Source organism: Trichomycterus rosablanca, chromosome 3 (genome assembly GCF_030014385.1).
Source record: "Trichomycterus rosablanca isolate fTriRos1 chromosome 3, fTriRos1.hap1, whole genome shotgun sequence".
Lineage (NCBI taxonomy): Eukaryota > Metazoa > Chordata > Actinopteri > Siluriformes > Trichomycteridae > Trichomycterus > Trichomycterus rosablanca.
In genome coordinates this window covers 3,977,087-3,999,360 of record NC_085990.1, presented here as the reverse complement: position 1 = coordinate 3,999,360, position 22,274 = coordinate 3,977,087, and the positions used below count along the sequence as shown (strand labels likewise).

At 40.3% G+C, this 22,274-nt stretch overlaps 1 protein-coding gene across 1 annotated transcript; it reads left to right on the top strand.

Moving 5' to 3' along the window:
- Positions 1–8,569: 8,569 nt before the first annotated feature.
- On the top strand, positions 8,570–10,381 carry lingo4b (leucine rich repeat and Ig domain containing 4b). Its single transcript, XM_062992470.1, has one exon. The coding sequence runs from the start codon at positions 8,570–8,572 to the stop codon at positions 10,379–10,381; it is 1,812 nt and encodes a 603-aa protein (XP_062848540.1).
- The last annotated feature ends 11,893 nt before the right edge of the window (positions 10,382–22,274 follow it).

Genomic DNA, 22,274 nt, shown 5'->3' with positions numbered 1-22,274 from the left:
CCAGAAGGCAGAGCTGAGATTCGATACGATGTATTAGAAACCCCAACTCTCATGATTACAATCACCTGTTGACATCACCTGTTTGGAATCACATCATTATTTAGTTTTCACCTCATTACTAGCCCTAAATTGCCCCCTCCCAACATTTTGAAATGTGTTGCTGGCTGATGTTTATTAACAAATTAAATGAAGTTGAGCAGATAAAACATGAAATATCTCAGGTTCATCCTGTCTGACATCAAATAAAAGTCAAAGTAAATGTAAGGAACACTGTGTTTTTATTTTTATTTGCATTTTCCATGCTTCCACTTTTTCTGATTTGGGGTTGTATCATATTAGATACATGTGATACCCGGCAAAACGGCTTTCTGATGATTGTGCCACTGAGCAGTAGCTTAAAAATAAAACACAATACTGTCTGACAGTATTAAAAGTTTATTCACATGCAAAATGTATTTTAATATAAAACGAGAAAGCTCTGGCTATGGTCATCAATTGAAGACATGAGAACATAAAACAGGAAATAGGTTAATAAAATGTTATAGTTTTAATCAAAAGGCACATTAAAGGCCTACATTTTTTAATACCGGCGCCTCAATACCTAGGAAACGATGCAACATCCAGAGCAAAAGCATTTTTGCTGTGTGTCATGTAAATGCAGCCTCATAAAGCTCTCTCATCTGATCAGATATGTGGGATAAGTTTTTGTAGACATAACATGTTGGAGATAAAGTCTTACTAGTGCAGGACCAAACTCAGTTTACATTTTTGAAGCCAAGCTATGCCTCTTGAAGACGGAGCTCAAAGAAACAGCAGTGATTCAAATGGGCTGTGTTTTAAACCTCACTCTAGTACACGTGTCAAACTCAAGGCCCACAGGCCAAATCCAGCCCGCTACGTCATTTTATGTGGCCCGCGAGAGCTTAAAATACGTATGATTGTCTCAAAATACACTGTAAAATACTATATAAACTGCATCTCCCACAGTGCATGCCGATTTTGTAACCTGCAAAGTGACCGCATCCCGCTACTAGATGCCGTTGTTTCTACATCAGTCTTTAACTGAGGCGGTTTCCACAAGTGATGTTGAGAAATATTTACAAGTAATTCAATATGAAGAAGAAGAGAAAATTGAAGCAGAAGGAGGACATTTAATGAAAGATGGGAAAGTGAAAACAAGTTTGTGCTTTAAAACGAGAAACCGGTGCGTCTCTTGTGTTATGAGGCCGTGTCTGTGGTAAAGGAGTACAATATTAATGTAGATATACATTATAAATATACAGGATAAATTTAAGGCGGCACGGTGGCTCGGTGGGTAGCACTGTCGCCTCACAGCAAGAAGGTCCTGGGTGCGCTCCCCAGGCGAGGAGGTCCGGATCCTTTCTGTGCAAAGTTTGCATGTTCTCCCCGTGTCTGCGAGGGTTTCCTCCCACAGTCCAGAAACATGCAGTCAGGTTAATTGGAGACACTGAATTGCCCTATAAGTACATGGGTGTGTGTATGTGTGTGTATGTGTGTCTGCCCTGCAATGGACTGGCCAGGGTGTTACTGTGTGCCTTGCACCCATTGAAAAGCTGGGATAGGCTCCAGCACCCCCCCCCCCCCCCCCCCCACGACCCTAATTGGATAAGCAGTTAAGACAGTGAGTGAATATAATTTTGGCATTTTTACACCAAAAACAGAATTTAGCCTCAAAGAAAAACAACAAACTGTCCAAGAATTAAAAGGCGACTGCAATCACAGCAGGATACGTTACAATCGGCCCTTTGAGGACCACCATAATGCAGATGTGGCCCTGGGTAAAAATGAGTTTGACACCCCTGCTCTAGTATATTACATATGATGTCTAATTAATGCACTACCAATACTATAGTACACATTCTGTAGAACTGAGGATGTGGCCAGATATTTACGTTCACAATTGTATAAAACCATACATCTTTAAAATAAATATGAGCTGATGGTATTTGTTTTACAGTAAATCCTGCTCTATTCTCTGAGGATGCCTCATGCTAGCACAGCCAACCAACAACTTCTTTACTAAGCCGTATTTTTGCCTGTCTGTTAATGCCTAAAGTTATAGTGCGTTAGTGCTTTGCTAACCTCAGCAATTCCAAACTTTATGAGCAATTGCAAAATAAAATGGAAACGACATCCCAAAGCAATATCATCTATAGTCAGTGCTGGTTTAACCTGTTTTTTAGCTTAACAAAAAGTTAGTTATATTACATGTTATGACTAAATGAACTGTTAGTAAGGTACATTTTAGTTAGGATTTGATTGGGTTTCTTAATAAGTGTTCAACTGATAGCAGTTTAATCTTGTTCAAAGTGTTTTTTTGATTGAAGTGGAATACATGCAAGCACACCAGAGCTGGGATTTTGAATACATCATATTGATCTACCAGCTCTCAGCTCTACCATCTGGCTGGGCTGGAACACCGATTGGCTGTTTGTGGGTAAGCAGGAGCTGGGACCTCATAACTGATGCAATTATGACCTCTGCTGGCTGATTGATGGCATCTGCACAGAGTTGGGGAACAATGTGATCAGGGTGTGGCTCTCCGTACACAAAGCTGATCCACATATGAACTCGCCTCGTGCAGGTGAAAAGATGCAGTCGGCTATTGCACACGTGTCGTAGGGGGCGTGTGTCAGTTGGCTTTCCTCAATCGGGGCCGAAAAAGTAGTTACATCACATGTTATGTTAAGGTGTTCAGTTGATACCAGTCCACAGAAATATTAGTGAAAATTTTTTAATCTTGTTTAAAGTGTTTTTTTTATTTAAGTGGAATACACTAGCACACCAGAGCTGGGATTTCGAATACATCGTATCGAATCTCAGCTCTACCATCCGGCTGGGCTGGGCGGCTATATGAACAATGATTGGCTTGTTGTTCATACAGGGTGTGAAGTCAGGGTTTCTCATAACTTATGCAATTACGACCTCTGCTGGCTGATTGAAGGCATCTGCACAGAGTTGAGTAATAATGTGATCAGGGTGTGGCTCTCCATACACAAAGCTGATCCGCATATGAATTCACCTCATGCAGGTGAAAAAATTCAGTCGGCTACTGCACACGTGTCGGAGGGGGCGTGTCAGTTTGCTCTCCTCTATCGGGATGGTGGTCAGCACCAGTAGAGAGGAAGCGTAATGCAATTGGGTAAAAAATGGATGTGCTAAAAATCGGGACAAGAACAAAACTCCAACAATGATGCAAAAATACACCAGTGCATTCAAAACACTTCTAAGACTCAACAGTAAGCCCTTTTTCTAAAACACTGATTCTAAACACTTGTTCAGATACCTCCAAACTCTCATAAGTTACAACTGGAGCATTAACTGGAACTTGTAATTGATTGATTGATTAATTGATTGATTGATTGATTGAGTACTTTATTAATCCCCGAAGGGAAATTGTGGTGTCGCAGCAGCAATAACAATTATGACAAAATAAAAATGTGTATATGGTAAAATAATATGGTCCGTGTCACTATAGTACAAATTGTGATTGTCATACCAATTCCTTAATAACGAAGAACAAAAGTAAGGGTGGCAACAAAACAGCACATGGTTTTTCTGCACCACCAGGCTAATCTGGTGCACCTGTCATCCTCCCTCTCTAAATCAAACTGAGGGATCAACAACATTGTTTAAAGGTGGGCTCTCAGCCCCACAAACAGCAAGCATGGTGTTAGGATAGTACAGCTCAATCCAATACAGATCAGCTCTGCCATGCAGTGGAACAGCTTTGGTGTGAATACCAGGAATATAACCAAATTAAATTGGCACATTAAGTCATGTGCACTCTGCAGTCTATCTGTCTGTTAATGCTGAACAGTGAATGACTTGAAGCTTCACAGGTTTGAATCTTTCTGTGTTTTTCTGATTGCTTTTGGGTTCATGCTTAAGGGTTTTTTATTTGGTTGGTCTTATAAAAAAACTACATTGAAATGTATTAGATGCATTCTTTTATAATAAGTAGAATAATGACAATGACAAGCAGTGTTGACTGTCTGGTTGAGGTGAAGAGCACAGCATGTTCCTTCATGCGTGGTTAATCTCTCTGTTGGAATCTGTTACTGTTTAATGTTGTAAGAAAACCTATACTGGCACCCTTACTTTTATGGGTAAGTCTAAAGATTATTATTTCTGGGGTTTTTTCTGGTATGGACTTTATTGTAACAAATGGACTAACAGGAGAAGAGGGGCGAACACACACACACACACACACACACACACAGACATGCTGTTTAACAAAGTTTAATAATAACAAAACAAGACAGGATAGTGCACAAGACAAGACCAGACACAAACACACGACCTAAGCTAAATGCTAATCTAAACACAATGTGACTAAACTATTCTGAACGTAAGTAACAATGCTAAAACTAACCAGACACAATAACACAAAAGGTAACAAAACAAGAACTAGACAATACAACCCCTGGCAAAAAATTATGGAATCACCACTCTTGGAAGATGTTCTTTCAATTGTTTAATTTTGTAGAAAAAAAAAAAATCACAGACATGCCACAAAACTATCATTTCTCAAACTGTCAACCCTCTGGCATTAAGAAACAATAAAAAAAGAAACAAATATAATAGTTGTGGTCAGTCACAATTGCTTTTTTTTAGATCAAGTAGAGGAAAAAAATATGGAATCACTCAAATCTGAGGAAAAAATTATGGAATCATTAGAAAACACTGCACCATTATTACTTTGTTGCACCACCTCTGGCTTTTATAATGGTTTAAACTCTCTGAGGCATGGAGTTAACTAATGACAAACAGTATTCTTCATCAATCTGCCTTCAACTGTCTCTTGCTGTTGCCAGATCAGCTTTGCAGGTTGGAACCTTGTCATTGACCATTTTCTTCAATTTCCACCAGAGATTTTCAAATGGATTGAGATCCAGACTATTTGCAGGCCATGCCATTGACATTATATGTTTTCTTGAAGGAAAGTTTTCACGTCCTTTGCCCTATGGCAAGATGCATTATCATCTTGAAAAATGAAGTCATCATCACCAAACATCCTTTCAACTGATGGAATAAGAAAAGCGTCCAAATTTTCAATGTGGACTTTGGCATTTATTGAAGACCATCTCCCCTGTGCCTTTACCCGACATGCAGGCCCATATCATCAACAACTGTGGAAATTAACATGTTTTCTTTAGGCAGTTATCTTCATAAATTTCATTGGACAGACACCAAACAAAAGTTCCAGCATCATCACCTTGCCCAATGCAGATTCGCGATTCATCACTGAAGATCACTTTTATCCAGTCACCCACAGTCCACGATTGCTTTTCTTTAGCCTACTTTAACCTTGTTCTTTTCTTTTTAGGTGTTAATGATGGCTTTTGTTTGGCTTTTCTGTATGTAAATCCCATTTCTTTTAGGTGATTTCTTACAGTTCAGTCACAGACATTGACTCCACTTTCCGGCCACTTGTTTCTCATTTGTTTTGTTGTGCATTTTCTGTTTTCAAGACATATTGCTTTAAGTTTTCTATCTTGATGCTTTGATGTCTTACTTGGTCTACCAGTATGCTTCCCTTTTACAACCTTCCCATTTTGTTTGTACTTGGTCCAGATTTTAAACACAGCTTACTGGGAACAACCAACATCTTTTGCGACATTCCACAATGATTTATCTTCTTGAAGGAGTTTTATAATCCTCTCATTTGTTTCAACTGACATATCTTGTGTTGGAACCATGATTCATGACAATCTGCTTTGTGCAACAGCTCTCCGAGGTGTAAGCACTCTTTTTAAACTGAAGAATAATTAGCAAATCTAATCTGCTGCAGATGTTTTGTTTTTAAACTGCAAATGACAGAGTGATTCCATAATTTTTCCTCAGATTTGAGTGATTCCATATTTTTTTCCTCTACTTGATCTAAAAAAAGCAATTGTGACTGACCACAACTATTATATTTGTTTCTTTTTTTTATTGTTTCTTAATGCCAGAAGGTTGACATTTTGAAAAATGATAGTTTTGTGGCATGTCTGTGATTTTTTTTTTTTCTACAAAATTAAACAATTGACAGAACATCTTCCAAGAGTGGTGATTCCATAATTTTTGCCAGGGGTTGTATTCACTAAACAAGACTTCTAGGCAGGAGAATGGACTAACAAGAGCAAGACCCAAACCTGACAAACAAACAAAAATAGCATATGCAAAAAAATAAAAAATAATAAAAAATAGTCTCCAATGAGCAACCCACAGCTGCTTCCTTAGATTCTCTTAGCATTTTCCCCAAACAAGCTGTGGATCATTAACTGGAGACCAATCACAAAAGGGGTGTTGGCTTAAGACTGAGAGCAAACACACGCTCCTCTAACATGTGCTCCCAGAAACCAGAGAGAGGGGCGCGGCACATAGGAGCACTCCAGGAGCACAGAGAGACTGGATTCATGACCTTTATTACAACTCTATTAGAAACTAATTAGACTTTTTTTAGATAAAAACCTAATGCACATTACATTTTTTTATTTAAAAAAAAAGCAAACAAACAAAAACGACATCAGAGTCAGGTCTTTGTTGTTTTTTGCCTGAATAGCAGTTTATTTTGCTTGCTCACAGCTTGCTGTGCTTCAGATGACCGGCTGCAGGAAAGTCTTATTTCTATGTGCCAACCACAGAGAGTTAAACACATCAGCCTTAAACAACTGCTGAATACAGAGTCTAGCTTTGCTTAAGACATGATCTACGTGAGACATCTCTGTCACTTAATGTTTGTTATTCTTATCCAAAATTGGTTGCAATATTGTTGTAAGGAAGAGACAAGGATTTAATTATTTATTTATTGTAAGCTGTTAGAAGCTTTAAGTAGGACTAAACATGAAATAAATCTGGCCTGGAAATTAGCCAGTAATACAAATAATATGGTACTTGGTGAGCTAGATAGATAGCTAGATGAGATAAATGTGATGTAGGCAGTCACATGGCTTTAAGAATTAAAATCCAACTCTACAGCTTACTGATTAAAAACATCACCAATTAATTTACCAGCTCTAATATAATTTATGAAATGTTCTGTCTGTCTGTCTGTCTGTCTGTCTGTCTGTCTGTCTGTCTGTCTGTCTACCTACCTACCTAGCTTCCTACATATCTGCCTACCTACCTACTTATTTATCTATTTACCTACATTCCTACATATTTACATACCCACCTATCTGTCGGTCTATCTATCTATCTATCTATCTATCTATCTATCTATCTATCTATCTATCTATCTATCTATCTATCTATCTATCTATCTACAGTATCTATCCATCCATCCATCCATCCACCTATCCACCTATCCACCTATCCACCTATCTATCTATCTATCTATCTATCTATCTATCTATCTATCTATCTATCTATCTATCTATCTATCTATCTACCTACCTACCTACCTACCTACCTACCTACCTAGCTTCCTACATATCTGCCTACCTACCTACTTATTTATCTATTTACCTAACTTCCTACATATTTACATACCCGTCTGTCTGTCTGTCTGTCTGTCTGTCTGTCTGTCTGTCTATCTACATATCTACCTACGTACCTTTCTACCAACCTATCTATCTATCTATCTATCTATCTATCTATCTATCTATCTATCTATCTATCTATCTATCTATCTATCTATCTATCTATCTGTCTATCTATCTGTCTGTTTGTGTCTGTCTGTCCGTCCATCCGTCCATCCATCCATACACACACACATACATACATACATACATACATACATACTTACATACCAACATACCTACATATCTGCTGACCTGTTTATTTGCCAGAGTTCTTTTGTTGTTGTCTGCATATCCCTCCAATGCACACATATTTGTCTTGCGATTGAAAAAAAAATGACTGCAAGTCACATCATGTTATAACAAGACAAACTGTTAATAATCATGTGGCAGGATGCTGATTGTTGAGGAATATACATAATTTAAAAATCCTTTGCTTGCTTCTATCATTTATTTATGCAGCTGTGCATTTACTGTATATGTTAGTCATACAGCAAAATAACGGCATGCGTTTAAATCCTGCTTAATCCTTAAACTGCTTAATCCTGGTCACATAATCTCTATTTAATTGTTAAACATCTTTTCTTATGTTTGAATGAAGCTTGTTTTTGATCACATGGACCAAGAAGGAGTAGAACAGGGTGCCAGTTTTGCATTTTAATATTCCAACTAGAGTCAAAAATGGTAACAGGAAATTAGGCCACAAAGCCAAGCCACAAACACAATTTAATAATGCAGTTCACCACCAAAAGTTGCTAAACGTACATTTATCACCCAGATTATTTTCAGAAATCTTAACAGAACTCAGACTTTAGGCTCAAACATAACAAAAGCAGTTGCAACGTATACTGTACTCCTCCCAGGTATAGTTTTGACTGTACCTGTAGCATTATGATACATTTCACAACTATTAAAACAATCTTAAGATGATTGTATTAATGTTACAATTGTATTTGTATCTTTTGTTCATGTTCTATTTAAATTGTTTCTAACTGTGACTTTTTCTGTGGTTCCATGGGTAGGAGGTAAGAAATCCAATGAGGATGTGTGGTCAGCAGTGGATGTGGGCTTTTGTGCTGCTCTGCTATGTGCGCTTATCAGCAGCTGACCGCCTTTGGCCATGTCCCCAGAAGTGTATTTGTCGACAGGACTCGCTAGCGGTCAACTGCTCTTCAAAACAGCTAACGGGTGTTCCTGAAGGCCTGCCCATCAATACCAAGCGGCTATACCTCTCCGGCAACCATCTGAAGACATTGAGTCGGCGACAGTTCTTCGCATTATCTCAGCTGGAAGAGCTGGACCTTAGTGAGAACATGATATCTATGATCGAAGTGGAGGCATTTCAAGGTCTTAAAAATTTACGCTACCTACGAATAAAAAACAACCACCTAAAGATCATCCCAGTTGGCGTCTTCTCTGGTCTGCCGAACCTTCTGAAGCTTGACATCAGCAAGAACGAGATACTCGTTTTTTTGGACAACACATTTCAGGAAATGGAAAACCTTCAGGAAATGAACGCTAGAGAGAATGATCTGGTTTTTATCTCACAGAGAGCTTTTGTAGGCCTGCAGAGCTTACAGGAGCTGTATGTGGACCATAGTAACCTAACATCCATCCCTACTGAAGCATTTTCACAGCTCCAAAGTCTGACCAAACTGCATTTGCGAAGACTTACCATTAACGTGTTGCACAACAATGCCTTTCGTCGGCTGAACCAGCTGCGCACGCTGCAGATAATTCAGTGGCCCTCGCTGGATACTTTAAACAGCAACAGCCTTATTGGTCTAAACCTCACTACACTTGTTATCAGCTATTGCAATCTGAGTGCCATACCGTATGCCTCCCTGCGCCATTTGGTGTATCTACACTACTTAGATCTGTCGTACAATCCGATTACATCCGTAAAGAGCGGCCTGTTAGGGGAATTACTCCGGCTTCAGGAGTTCCACCTGGTGGGTGGAAAACTGCTCCGCATCGAGTCAGGTGCTTTTAGGGGTCTGGTCTACTTTAAGTTGCTGAATGTAACCTCAAACCGACTTACCACCCTAGAAGAGAGTGCCTTTCATTCAGTGGGAAACCTACAGACCTTGCGATTAGACCGGAATCCCCTGACTTGTGACTGCAGACTTCTGTGGGTAGTGCGTCGCCGGCTTAGGCTGAATTTCGATAATCGTCAGCCATCATGTACCGCCCCGGATCGTGTTCGCAAGCGCGAGTTCCGAGATTTTTCAGAGGCAGAACTCTCAAAACTGTTTGTCTGCAGGCCAGCGTATATCAAGAACCAAAAGCCGCAGGAAGCGAGCGTGGACGAGGGCGCAAATGTGCAGTTCGAATGCAAAGCAGAAGGGCATCCTCCACCTTTTATAACCTGGTTATCACCCAAGCAGACTTCTTTTAACTCCATGGGGAGAATACGGGTGCTTGCGAACGGGAGTCTAGAGGTGCGTTACGCCCAGGTGCAGGACACCGGGACGTACCTATGTGTCGCAGGTAACGCTGCGGGAAAAGACACAATCAGTGCAAGTCTTCAAGTGCAACACTTCTCTCAGAACTACACAGCTTCATATTTGTTTGATGAAAGATGGGTTGAAACTTCATTGCCTCCTTCAACAAACTCTTCACTGCAAGGGTCAAACCTTTACCCCTTTGATGCCAAAACGCTCGTCATTGCCACTACTATGGGCTTCCTGTCTTTTTTGAGCTCAGTGGCCATTTGTTTTGTGTTCATGTTCATCTGGAGCCAAAGTCAAGGTCAGATTAAGCATACAGCCACTATTGACTTTGTGCCTCGTGCATCTGTGAAAGGCGGTGGAGACGGTGGAGACTCTGGAAGGTTCACAATGAAGCTAATATAACTGTGTTGTAGGGTAACTTACGAATAATAAAACAACCAAAAGTCAGAATTCTGTCGACTGTATTAAAATACCAAGAGAATGTTAAAATACTGAGAGCACAACTGCATTGAATTCAGTATAGCAACTCCTTGTTTCTACACTCATTGTCCATTTTATCAGCTCCACTTACCATATAGAAGCACTTTGTAGTTCTACAATTACTGACTGTAGTCCATCTGTTTCTTTGCATACTTTGTTAGCCCCCTTTCATGCTGTTCTTCAATGGTCAGGACCCTCACAGGACCACTACAGAGCAGGTATTAAGAGTGGATCAGACACAGCAGCGCTGCTGGAGTTTTTAAATATCGTGTCCACTCACTATCCACTCTATTAAACACTCCTACCTAGTTGGTCCACCTTGTAGATGTAAAGTCAGAGACGATCGCTCATCTATTGCTGCTGTTTGAGTTGGTCATCTTCTAGACCTTCATCAGTGGTCACAGGACGCTGCCCATGGGGCGCTGTTGGCTGGATATATTTTTGGTTGGTGGACTATTCTCAGTCCAGCAGTGACAGTAAGGTGTTTAAAAACTCCATCAGCGCTGCTGTGTCACAACACACACTAACACACCACCACCATGTCAGTGTCACTGCAGTGCTGAGAATGATCCACCACCCAAATAATACCTGCTCTGTGGTGGTCCTGTGGGGGTCCTGACCATTGAAGAACAGCATGAAAGGGGGATAACAAAGCATGTAGAGAAACAGATGAACTACAGTCAGTAATTGTAGAACTACAAAGTGCTTCTATATGGTAAGTGGAGCTGATGAAATGAACTGTGAGTGCAGAAACAAGGAGGTGGTTTTAATGTTATGGCTGATCGGGGTATATTCTACTAGATAGCCCTGGTGGTCGGTGTTAGCTTTTATAGTCATGATTACAAGGCTAATTTTTGCTATATAGCAATTAATAATAATAATAATCTAGGGCAGATGGAATGCCCTAGGTGGAATATACAAATACACTCGTATAGTTTGTTTGGAAGCTGGAGTTGGAGCTTTAAGTTGGAGGGTTAAGCGCCTTGCTTGAGGGCTCAACCATTCGCTCAATTGCCCAAAGCTCTACCCACTAGGCTACCACTGTTCCACTGTTTGTTTCCAATTTCACAAGTGTACACGTAAAAGGAGCTCACTGAAGGAAAGGCTGTGAGACGCTGGGATAAAATACATGATGATAATTGTAAACAATAGTATTAGCTCACTTTGGTACATGTGATATACTGGTACTGCTTTATCTTGGTCAGGGCTGTGGTGAGTCCGGCTTCCCCAGAATCACTGGGCACAATGCATCACCACACCCTGGACAGGACGCCAATCCATCACAGTGCAGACATAGCCAATTATATCATAGCACTGCCAGGGATTTGAACCCTGGATCCCAGCAGTCGTTGGCTTGCATAACTTACTACACCTTATTTATTCTATTTCTTATTTATAGGTTGCTTAAAACTCTAGCCTGCTGTCTTTCTATTTACGAATGGCTTGCAATGTGACTGATCATGTGTGTTAGAAAGCTAGAAGGGCAGAAAATTGTATAGAAATTTGGTTCAGCGTTCTCTGACTAATTTCAACAATGGCTTTCATATTTATTAATGAAATATTTTTACTTTCTTGCAGGAATAATAGTTCCTCTTTAAAAAAATTATAATGTTTGCTCTTTTGGCATATTAGCTTCATCATTCTAGGCAAATCTAAAGAGCAAGTGTTGGGAATATAGCATCTGGTACGTGGTATTATATCGTAGAAATAAACTGTTTTATTGACACGTTTTTAATGACTATTTTATAATTGTCTGTGCTAACAGTCCTTTTAATAATATTGAGATTATTATAATTTACCAAGTATAAACAGCAATATGGGTAATATGGGTAATCACAGCTTATGGTCTTTGTTTAAAGCATGACAGAATAAGGTTTAAGTGAAGCAGCTGTACTCTTGTTTAAGTAATTTCTCTAGCCTAATACATGATAATTTATATATTCTATTCATTTTTTATGTGGTGGTGTTTTAAATATGGTAAATGAGGTTTTATTAAAGACAAGTACTTTATGTATCTTATTAATTTATTAATATAACAATAATACAGCCTGCTTCTGCCATGTGAGAAGATGCTTTACAACAAATAGTACACTACCAGTCAGAAGTCTGACCACACCATGAAAGGGTGTTTTCATGAGTATTTGCTGCTTGTTAAAATAACAGAGGCGAATATGATATGAAAATTAAAAAATGTAAAAATTAAATGTATCTTAGATTATTTAATATTGTCACCACTTGCCTTGATAAGCTGATTTACGTAGTAACTACATACACTCTCACTCACTCACTTTCTTAACCACTTATCCAATTAGGGTCGTGGGGGGGGGGGGGGGGGGGTAACACCCTGGATGGGGCGCCAGTCCATCACAGGGCAGACACACACATACACACATTCACCTATAGGGCAATTCAGTGTCTCCAATTAACCTCACTTGCATGTTTTTGGACTGTGGGAGGAAACCGGAGCTCCCGGAGGAAACCCACACAGACACGGGAGAACATGCAAACTCCACACAGAAAGGACCCGGAACACCCCGTCTGGGGATCGAACCCAGGATTTTCTTGCTGTGAGGCGACAGTGCTACTCACTGAGCCACCCATTATAACTCTCCCATGTGCTAAATAATTACTAGCTGTTTGTTCTTTACCATGTAAGGTAAAATGTAATTGAATGAGGTGTGTAAACACTGACTGGTATTGTGCGTACTACATACTAAATACTGCATTTAGTCAGGTATTTCTGTTCTGTTGACATATTTATAAAATATGCACTTTTTATTCAAAACTAATAAAGACTATGCAAATGTAACTGTTCGACAGCTCATGTTGACTACGTTTTGTTTATTTAATAATAATAATTTGCATGACACTTGGAATATCAGTTCCGTGGTTATAATTTCACTGCAGATTACTTCATCTACTGTTTAAAAGAAACTGTGTCATGTTGAAGTATTCTGTATAGAGTAGGAATTTTTGGTAAACCTATAAAGTAATTTTTCTCCAAGTACAGGTTGTACAGTAAGTTTTTGATTAGATATAATACTTTAAATAATATGGAAATCATATTAACACTTCTTAGGTGCTCAGGTGGTCCAGCGGTCTATTACGCTACCCCCCACTGCTGAGATTGGAACTCAGATCAGCTGGCCATTATTGTCTGTGTCTCTTGGGGATGGCTGAAGCCCTGCAATGGATTGGCATACTGTCCAGGGCAGTCCTGGCATGCGAATGTTTAAATAAGGTTCAAAAGACCAGACAACTGTCTCCCATATAATTTACATGAATAATTTCTTTAAAAGGCGGCACTGTGGCTCGGTGGGTAGCACTGTCGCCTCACAGCAAGAAGGTCCTGGGTTTGATCCCCAGGTGGATCGTTCCGGGTCCTTTCTGTGCGGAGTTTGCATGTTCTCCACATGTCTGAGTGAATTTCCTCCCACAGTCCAAAAACATGCAGTCAGGTTAATTGGAGACACTGAATTGCCCTGTAGGTGAATGAATGTGTGTATGTGTGTGTATGTGTGTCTGCCCTGTGATGGACTGGCACCCCGTCCAGGGTGTTACTGTGTGCCTTGCGCCCATTGAAAAGCTGGGATAGGCTCCAGCACCCCCCCGCAACCCTAATTGGATATGCAGTTAAGAAAGTGAGTGAGTTGTAAGCTGTTTCTCTTTGAATAGATAATACAGTAGTTTAAGAATTTAAAACCAGTCATGAAATGTGGTGATGTGGCATCAGTAGGAAATAGGAAGCGCAATATCATGCCCTGTAGTTCTAAATGAACTACATTTCCCACGGATCACTGCACTCATCAATGTGCATTCACATCACCTGGACTCAGCACTTTATTTGCATAAGTTCGCAACAACGCAGTGCTGAGTCTTCGTTTTTGCATTGACTAAGTAAGTAAGGTAGACGGTAATGCTTGCTCATCCTAAAACAAAACAAAAAAAAACAAAAAAAGGAGAAATCTTTTGCTCTTTAAAGAGACTGAGATATAAAAGTAGTAGAACGTGAGCAGTGTTGTCGGATGGTACTGAGAGCTGCTCACGTCTGCTTTATAAAAAATGTATATCTTTCAGACAGTACATTAATCACACACACACACACACACACACACACACACATTATCAGTGCTGAAGGATTTTCTCTAAAAGCAGAAAACCCTAGCGTTTAGTACCATGCTATTGCCCCAACACTATAGCTCAATCAGTAGAGCAGAGTTCAAGCCTCACTTCAGGCTATTAAATAATAAACTTGACACTGTCAACCACACACACACACACTTTGTCTGCATATTGGATCCTAAGCCTTAAGGTGGTGAACACGTATCTTAAGCAGATAAGCAGTTTTGCATAATCGCCACCCTGACATCCTTTACACTGGCTTGGTCTAAATAATGTGATGAAGCTGATTCAAGGAACTTGCAGGTCTATTTAAAGTAAAGTGTTAAAACAATTACCTAACAGTGACTAGTAATCACTTTTCCTGATTGGGATTGCTATGGGCCTGGAAACTTCAAAATACTCAGAATACATGAGATGTAACTTCACTTTACTACATTGCACCAGACATTGACCCACTCAGTCAAATCAGAAATACTGTAGAAATACTAACATGTTAAAATGCTTTTTAGTTTGTTTATTAGGATTTTAACAACATGTTTTACACTTTTGGTTACATTCATGACAGACACAGTAGTTACTCATTACACAAGATTCATCAGTTCACAAGGTTATATCGAACACAGTCATGGACAATTTTGTATCTCCAATTCACCTCACTTGCACGTCTTTGGACTGTGGGAGGAAACCGACACAGACACGGGGAGAACATGCAAACTCCACACAGAATGGACCCGGACCGCCCCACCTGGGGATCAAACCCAGGACCTGCTTGCTGTGAAGCGACAGTGCTACCCACCGAGCCACGTTTTATATGACAAGGTACATGTATTGTACTTTAAATGCATTAAAGATACATAATACAATGTTAAATTGATTTTTTTTTAACAAATCAAAGCTACAAATTACATTAGTACACTTGAGGGTACAATACTGGCAACACACAAGCATGTCAGTAATTCTATTTCAGAAGGGTTTGTTTTTTAGAATGGTTTAAACCCAAGTTACAGTAACCTGTGTATGACAGCCACACAACCTGCTGTACCACAGTGTTGCTAAAAATACTGAATCGATTAATAAAATAAATTAATAAATAAAAATAAATGCTGAATCATCAGAATAGTATTGTCTATTACATTTGAAAACATGTGATCTTTGATTGGTAGCACTGTCGCCTCACAGCCAGAATGTCCTGGGTTCGTTTCCCAGGTGGAGCAGTCCAGGTCTTTTCTGTGTGGAGTTTGTATGATTAATCTTGTGTAACGAGTAACTACCTGGTCTGTCATGAATGGAACCAAAGTGTGTAAATCATGACGTTAAAAATCCTATTAGAAGGCCGCTCAGGTGGCGCAGCGGTAAAAACACACGCTAGCACACCAGAGCTGAGATCTCAAATACATCGTATCGAGTCTCAGCTCTGCCATCCGACCACATGAACAATGATTGGCCTGTTGTTCATATAGGAGTGGGGCATAAAGCCGGATAAGGACTCCTCGTAACTGATGCACTACGACCTCTGCTGGCTGATTGATGGCGCCTGCACAGGGGCGGGGAAACAGTGCGTTGATCAGGGTGTGTCTCTCCGTACACAGTGCTGATCCGCATATATGCACTCGCCTAGTGTGGGTGACAAAATGCATACGGCTGCTACCCACATGTCGTTCTCCTCAAATCAGAGCGGGGGTCGGCATTAGTGGAGAGGAAGCGTGATGCAGTTGGGCAACTGGACTTGCTAAAAAAAAGAAAACGCATAAACAAACAAACAAAAATCCTATTACAATAAAATAAATACATGTTCAAGAGAAAAATCTCTAATACTAAAGCCTGTAGGAGCCTGTGCAGATCATTGCACCCCAGAGCTCAAAACAACTGGTCTATAAGCTCCATTTCATAACAAGCTGAATTACAGCCTGTTTTTAATCAATCTAAATCTTTGTGAAGCACCATGTTATCCTGTTTACTATCAGTGACTGGAATTAAGCCACCACTGTTACATACCAAATTATTCAGGTATTAATGATTACATTGTGTATTATTATTATTATTATTATTATTGAATTAGTAGTGGTTGCAGTATTAGTATATTAGTATTTTTTGCCAGATGTGGTCAATCATAAAGTAAAGGCAGAAGGTCAGAGTCACATCTAATGCTGCCGCATCAGTGCAGACTTCAAATCTCAGATGAAGAATTTGTTTTTGCAGTTGTGGTGAGTAACCCAGAAAAAATTATAATCATGTATGACAACCAGTTATAAGCCTTAAGGATTACCCTGGAATACTTAATCTATTATATAGGTCTATCTGGCTGTGGTCAGACCTCAGATGGATTATTATGTCTGATAATCTTATTATAAAAGACAAACATATTTTTCATTATAAAAGTAAATGGTGCAAAAATGACAGAGCTTTAACTGGTTTTTTACAGTCAGTACAAATCTTAGTGACCATGTTTACTTTAGATTGTTGAACATACTATTTAGAAACATGGGCATTATTACAAAGTCACAATATTTTAACAGAGTTGAGGTCAGGGTTCTGTTATGGCCACTCACAGACTAACAGTCATGCTGGAACAGGTAAGGGCCTTCCCCTAACTGTTGCCACAAAGATAAAAGCATATAATTTATTTCTGAAATGTCCATGCCTAAATCACCAACATTTAAGTATTTGGAGGGTCCAACATACATATATGACATACTGATTTATACTGAGCAGCCATAACATTAAAACCACCTCCTTGTTCCTACACTCACTGTCCATTTTATCAGCTCCACTTACCATATAGAAGCACTTTGTAGTTCTACAATTACTGACTGTAGTCCATCTGTTTCTCACCCTGCTTTTCACCCTGTTCTTCAATGGTCAGGACCCCCACAGGACACCACAGAGCAGGTATTATTTGGGTGGTGGATCATTCTCAGCACTGCAGTGACACTGACATGGTGGTGGTGTGTTAGTGTGTGTTGTGCTGGTATGAGTGGATCAGACACAACAGCGCTGATGGAGTTTTTAAATACTGTGTCCACTCACCATCCACTCTATTAGACACTCCTACCTAGTTGGTCCACCTTGTAGATGTAAAGTCAGAGACGATCCATGTCAGTGTCACTGCAGTGCTGAGAATGATCCACCACCCAAATAATACCTGCTCTGTAGTGGTCCTGGGAGGGTCCTGACCATTAAAGAACAGCATGAAAGGGGGCTAACGAAGTATGCAGAGAAACAGATGGACTACAGTCAGTAATTGTAGAACTACAAATTGCTTCTATATGGTAAGTGGAGCTGATAAAATGGACAGTGAGTGTAGAAACAAGAAGGTAGTTTTAATGATATGGCTGATCAGTGTATATACTTTATATTAATGCCCATGATTTTGCAAGGGTACGTTCAGGAGGTCAGGCACAAACACACACACACACACACACACTTTTCAAACCACTAGTTGTCACACAGGGTAAACAAAGGCCTTAAATATTATGTTTTATTTATTTATCTACAACGATTGTTCATTAGGAATTCATCATTAATATTTAATTGTGTATATAAAATGTGTTTTTAATTGCCATCAGATATTTATGCTTCAGGTTCAATACTTTCCTTAATGTACATTCATTCCTACAGGCCTTGATTATAATAGAGATTTTATTGCTTTCACTGCTTGCCCACATACCCAATTAAAAGCTCATTCACACATGCCAGCGGTTACACATTAACGTTATATTACAATTCCATGAAATAAACTACATGGCTAATAGCTGTTAGCTATTATAAACACACATACAGTGTATCACAAAAGTGAGTACACCCCTCACATTTCTGCAAACATTTTATTATATCTTTTTATGGGACAACACTATAGACATGAAACTTGGATATAACTTAGAGTAGTCAGTGTACAACTTGTATAGCAGTGTAGATTTACTGTCTTCTGAAAATAACTCAACACACAGCCATTAATGTCTAAATGGCTGGCAACATAAGTGAGTACACCCCACAGTGAACATGTCCAAATTGTGCCCAAAGTGTCAATATTTTGTGTGACCACCATTATTATCCAGCACTGCCTTAACCCTCCTGGGCATGGAATTCACCAGAGCTGCACAGGTTGCTACTGGAATCCTCTTCCACTCCTCCATGATGACATCACGGAGCTGGTGGATGTTAGACATCTTGAACTCCTCCACCTTCCACTTGAGGATGCGCCACAGGTGCTCAATTGGGTTTAGTCCATCACCTTTACCTTCAGCTTCCTCAGCAAGGCAGTTGTCATCTTGGAGGTTGTGTTTGGGGTCGTTATCCTGTTGGAAAACTGCCATGAGGCCCAGTTTTCGAAGGGAGGGGATCATGCTCTGTTTCAGAATGTCACAGTACATGTTGGAATTCATGTTTCCCTCAATGAACTGCAGCTCCCCAGTGCCAGCAACACTCATGCAGCCCAAGACCATGATGCTACCACCACCATGCTTGACTGTAGGCAAGATACAGTTGTCTTGGTACTTCTCACCAGGGCGCCGCCACACATGCTGGACACCATCTGAGCCAAACAAGTTTATCTTGGTCTCGTCAGACCACAGGGCATTCCAGTAATCCATGTTCTTGGACTGCTTGTCTTCAGCAAACTGTTTGCGGGCTTTCTTGTGCGTCAGCTTCCTTCTGGGATGACGACCATGCAGACCGAGTTGATGCAGTGTGTGGCGTATGGTCTGAGCACTGACAGGCTGACCTCCCACGTCTTCAACCTCTGCAGCAATGCTGGCAGCACTCATGTGTCTATTTTTTAAAGCCAACCTCTGGATATGACGCCGAACACGTGGACTCAACTTCTTTGGTCGACCCTGGCGAAGCCTGTTCCGAGTGGAACCTGTCCTGGAAAACCGCTGTATGACCTTGGCCACCATGCTGTAGCTCAGTTTCAGGGTGTTAGCAATCTTCTTATAGCCTAGGCCATCTTTGTGGAGAGCAACAATTCTATTTCTCACATCCTCAGAGAGTTCTTTGCCATGAGGTGCCATGTTGAATATCCAGTGGCCAGTATGAGAGAATTGTACCCAAAACACCAAATTTAACAGCCCTGCTCCCCATTTACACCTGGGACCTTGACACATGACACCAGGGAGGGACAACGACACATTTGGGCACAATTTGGACATGTTCACTGTGGGGTGTACTCACTTATGTTGCCAGCTATTTAGACATTAATGGCTGTGTGTTGAGTTATTTTCAGAAGACAGTAAATCTACACTGCTATACAAGTTGTACACTGACTACTCTAAGTTATATCCAAGTTTCATGTCTATAGTGTTGTCCCATGAAAAGATATAATGAAATATTTGCAGAAATGTGAGGGGTGTACTCACTTTCGTGATACACTGTAAATAACAAATGCAGGAATCAAACACACAGTCATGAAATATTTACTGGCAGCAGAAAAAAATCATACTGAAGATCTCACTCTATGACACAGACTGTCAGGGTCACAGTGGGTCTGGTTTCCCCAGAACCATTCAGCACAATGCAGTAACACACTCTGGACAAGATGTCAAACCATACTGGGGTCTGGGCTAACCCTCCTCCTCCAGGAAATAGCCAATCATGTCTGTATATAGATACCCGTCCAGCCGATAGCACCTCTGGGGATTCAAACCCTGGATCACAGTGGACTGGCGTAATTTACCTCTGCACCACCCAAGCACCAACACTGTTACTGTGCAGTAAAAAAAAACAAGGTCAGCAAAATACAGCCACACGAATCCACACATCTGTGGAACAAGAGAGTGCTTAAACACGGTGTGTGTAAACATCTGTCCTCAGTTGCAACACTGAGTTGTAATGAAACTCATGAAACATTAACGCAAAGCTGTTTTACCAAGCGCTTCAGGAATTACATTCTTATTGCCAGGCAGTTGTACATAAGCCTGAGGTCACCATGCACAATGCCAAGTGTTTGCTATAATGGCAGTTGGTCAGTCCTGAAGGCCCACTGTTCTGAGGTTTACTTTTTCCTCCCACCAATCACATTAGACTCATGAGATGATGTTTCTACACTCACTGTCCATTTTATCATCTCCACTTACCATATAGAAGCACTTTGTAGTTCTACAATTACTGACTGTAGTCTCTCTGTTTCTCTGCATGCTTTGTTAGCCCCCTTTCACCCTGTTCTTCAATGGTCAGGACCCCCACAGGACCACCACAGAGCAGGTATTATTTGGGTGGTGGATCATTCTCAGCACTGCAGTGACACTGACATGGTGGTGGTGTGTTAGTGTGTGTTGTGCTGGTATGAGTGGATCAGACACAGCAGCACTGCTGGAGTTTTTAAACGCCTCACTGTCACTGCTGGACTGAGAATAGTCCACCAACCAAAAATATCCAGCCAACAGCGCCCTGTGGGCAGTGTCCTGTGACCACTGATGAAGGTCTAGAAGATGACCGACTCAAACAGCAGCAATAGATGAGCGATCGTCTCTGACTTCACATCTACAAGGTGGACCAACTAGGTAGGAGTGTCTAATAGAGTGGACAGTGAATGGACATGGTATTTAAAAACTCCATCAGTGCTGCTGTGTCTGATCCACTCATACCAGCACAACACACACTAACACACCACCACCATGTCAGTGTCACTGCAGTGCTGAGAATCACCTAAATAATATCTGCTCTGTGGTGGCCCTGTGGGGTCCTGACCCTTGAAGAACAAGGTGACTTCTGACTTCAACCCCAGTGAACACCTTTAGGATGAACTGGAACATTTTTGAGCCAATTTTGAGCCAGACCCTCTTGCCCAACATCAGTGGTCAACCATGAGAGGATTGTGTATCAGTTTGAAACACTTCTCAACAAAAATTTAAGTCTTTTAACATCTCTGAAATTATATATATATATTTTCCAGGACTTAATGAAACAGAATAAAATAAAAGTATAACCATGTGTATATGCACTTCCATGAATCAGAACGGCAGCTTACTGTCCATGTAATAGTTATTATTCACTGCTAACAGTTACAGATTTGAGCATTATATCCTATAGATTAACTGCAAAAGCAAAACATAGTGTCTACATAAAACTAGGGGTTTTTGAACTTTGTGTGTTGTCATTGGTGAACAAAAGGGATTAGAACACGAGTACAGCTAAACAACGATAAATCTTACACTGAAATACACTTAGTGGCCACTTTTTAAAGAACACTATACTCGTACACTAAGACACCAGTTGCTTGTTGAAATTAAAGTTATGGATTTTTTTTATTTGCCTGATGTGTATCATGCAAAGTGAGTCTGATAGATTTCAGAGTGAAAAATAAATTATTAAAACACTGTTTGACACTGTTTACACTGAGTCATACTGAGTAATACTAAAGTATTAACATAAAGGTTGGCGTCGGATGTGATGTTTGGGTGTCTGGTGTAGCTACAGATGATCGGTTGGGTTGGAGCATCTCTCTCTCTCTTTTGTTTAATGCGACGTCCAGCCCGACCTCCTCTCACAGAGCTGAGAGACAAGCGCACTCACATCAGCATCCAGATCGGTGCTGCGTCGAAACCTAACCTGTCCTTGGTATTAACATAACTCGACCAGACCTTCACACTATCACATATTTACTGCTGTCGAGACGGATTTAAATACTTTTTTTATTTATTTAGGAGGACTTCTATCATTCTCCTTATAATCACTGATATTTGCGCATCTCAGAATC

What these genes read in the sequence shown, in the direction of transcription:
- lingo4b (XM_062992470.1), top strand. Translation starts at nt 8,570, where the DNA reads ATGTGTGGTCAGCAGTGGATGTGGGCTTTTGTGCTGCTCTGCTATGTG.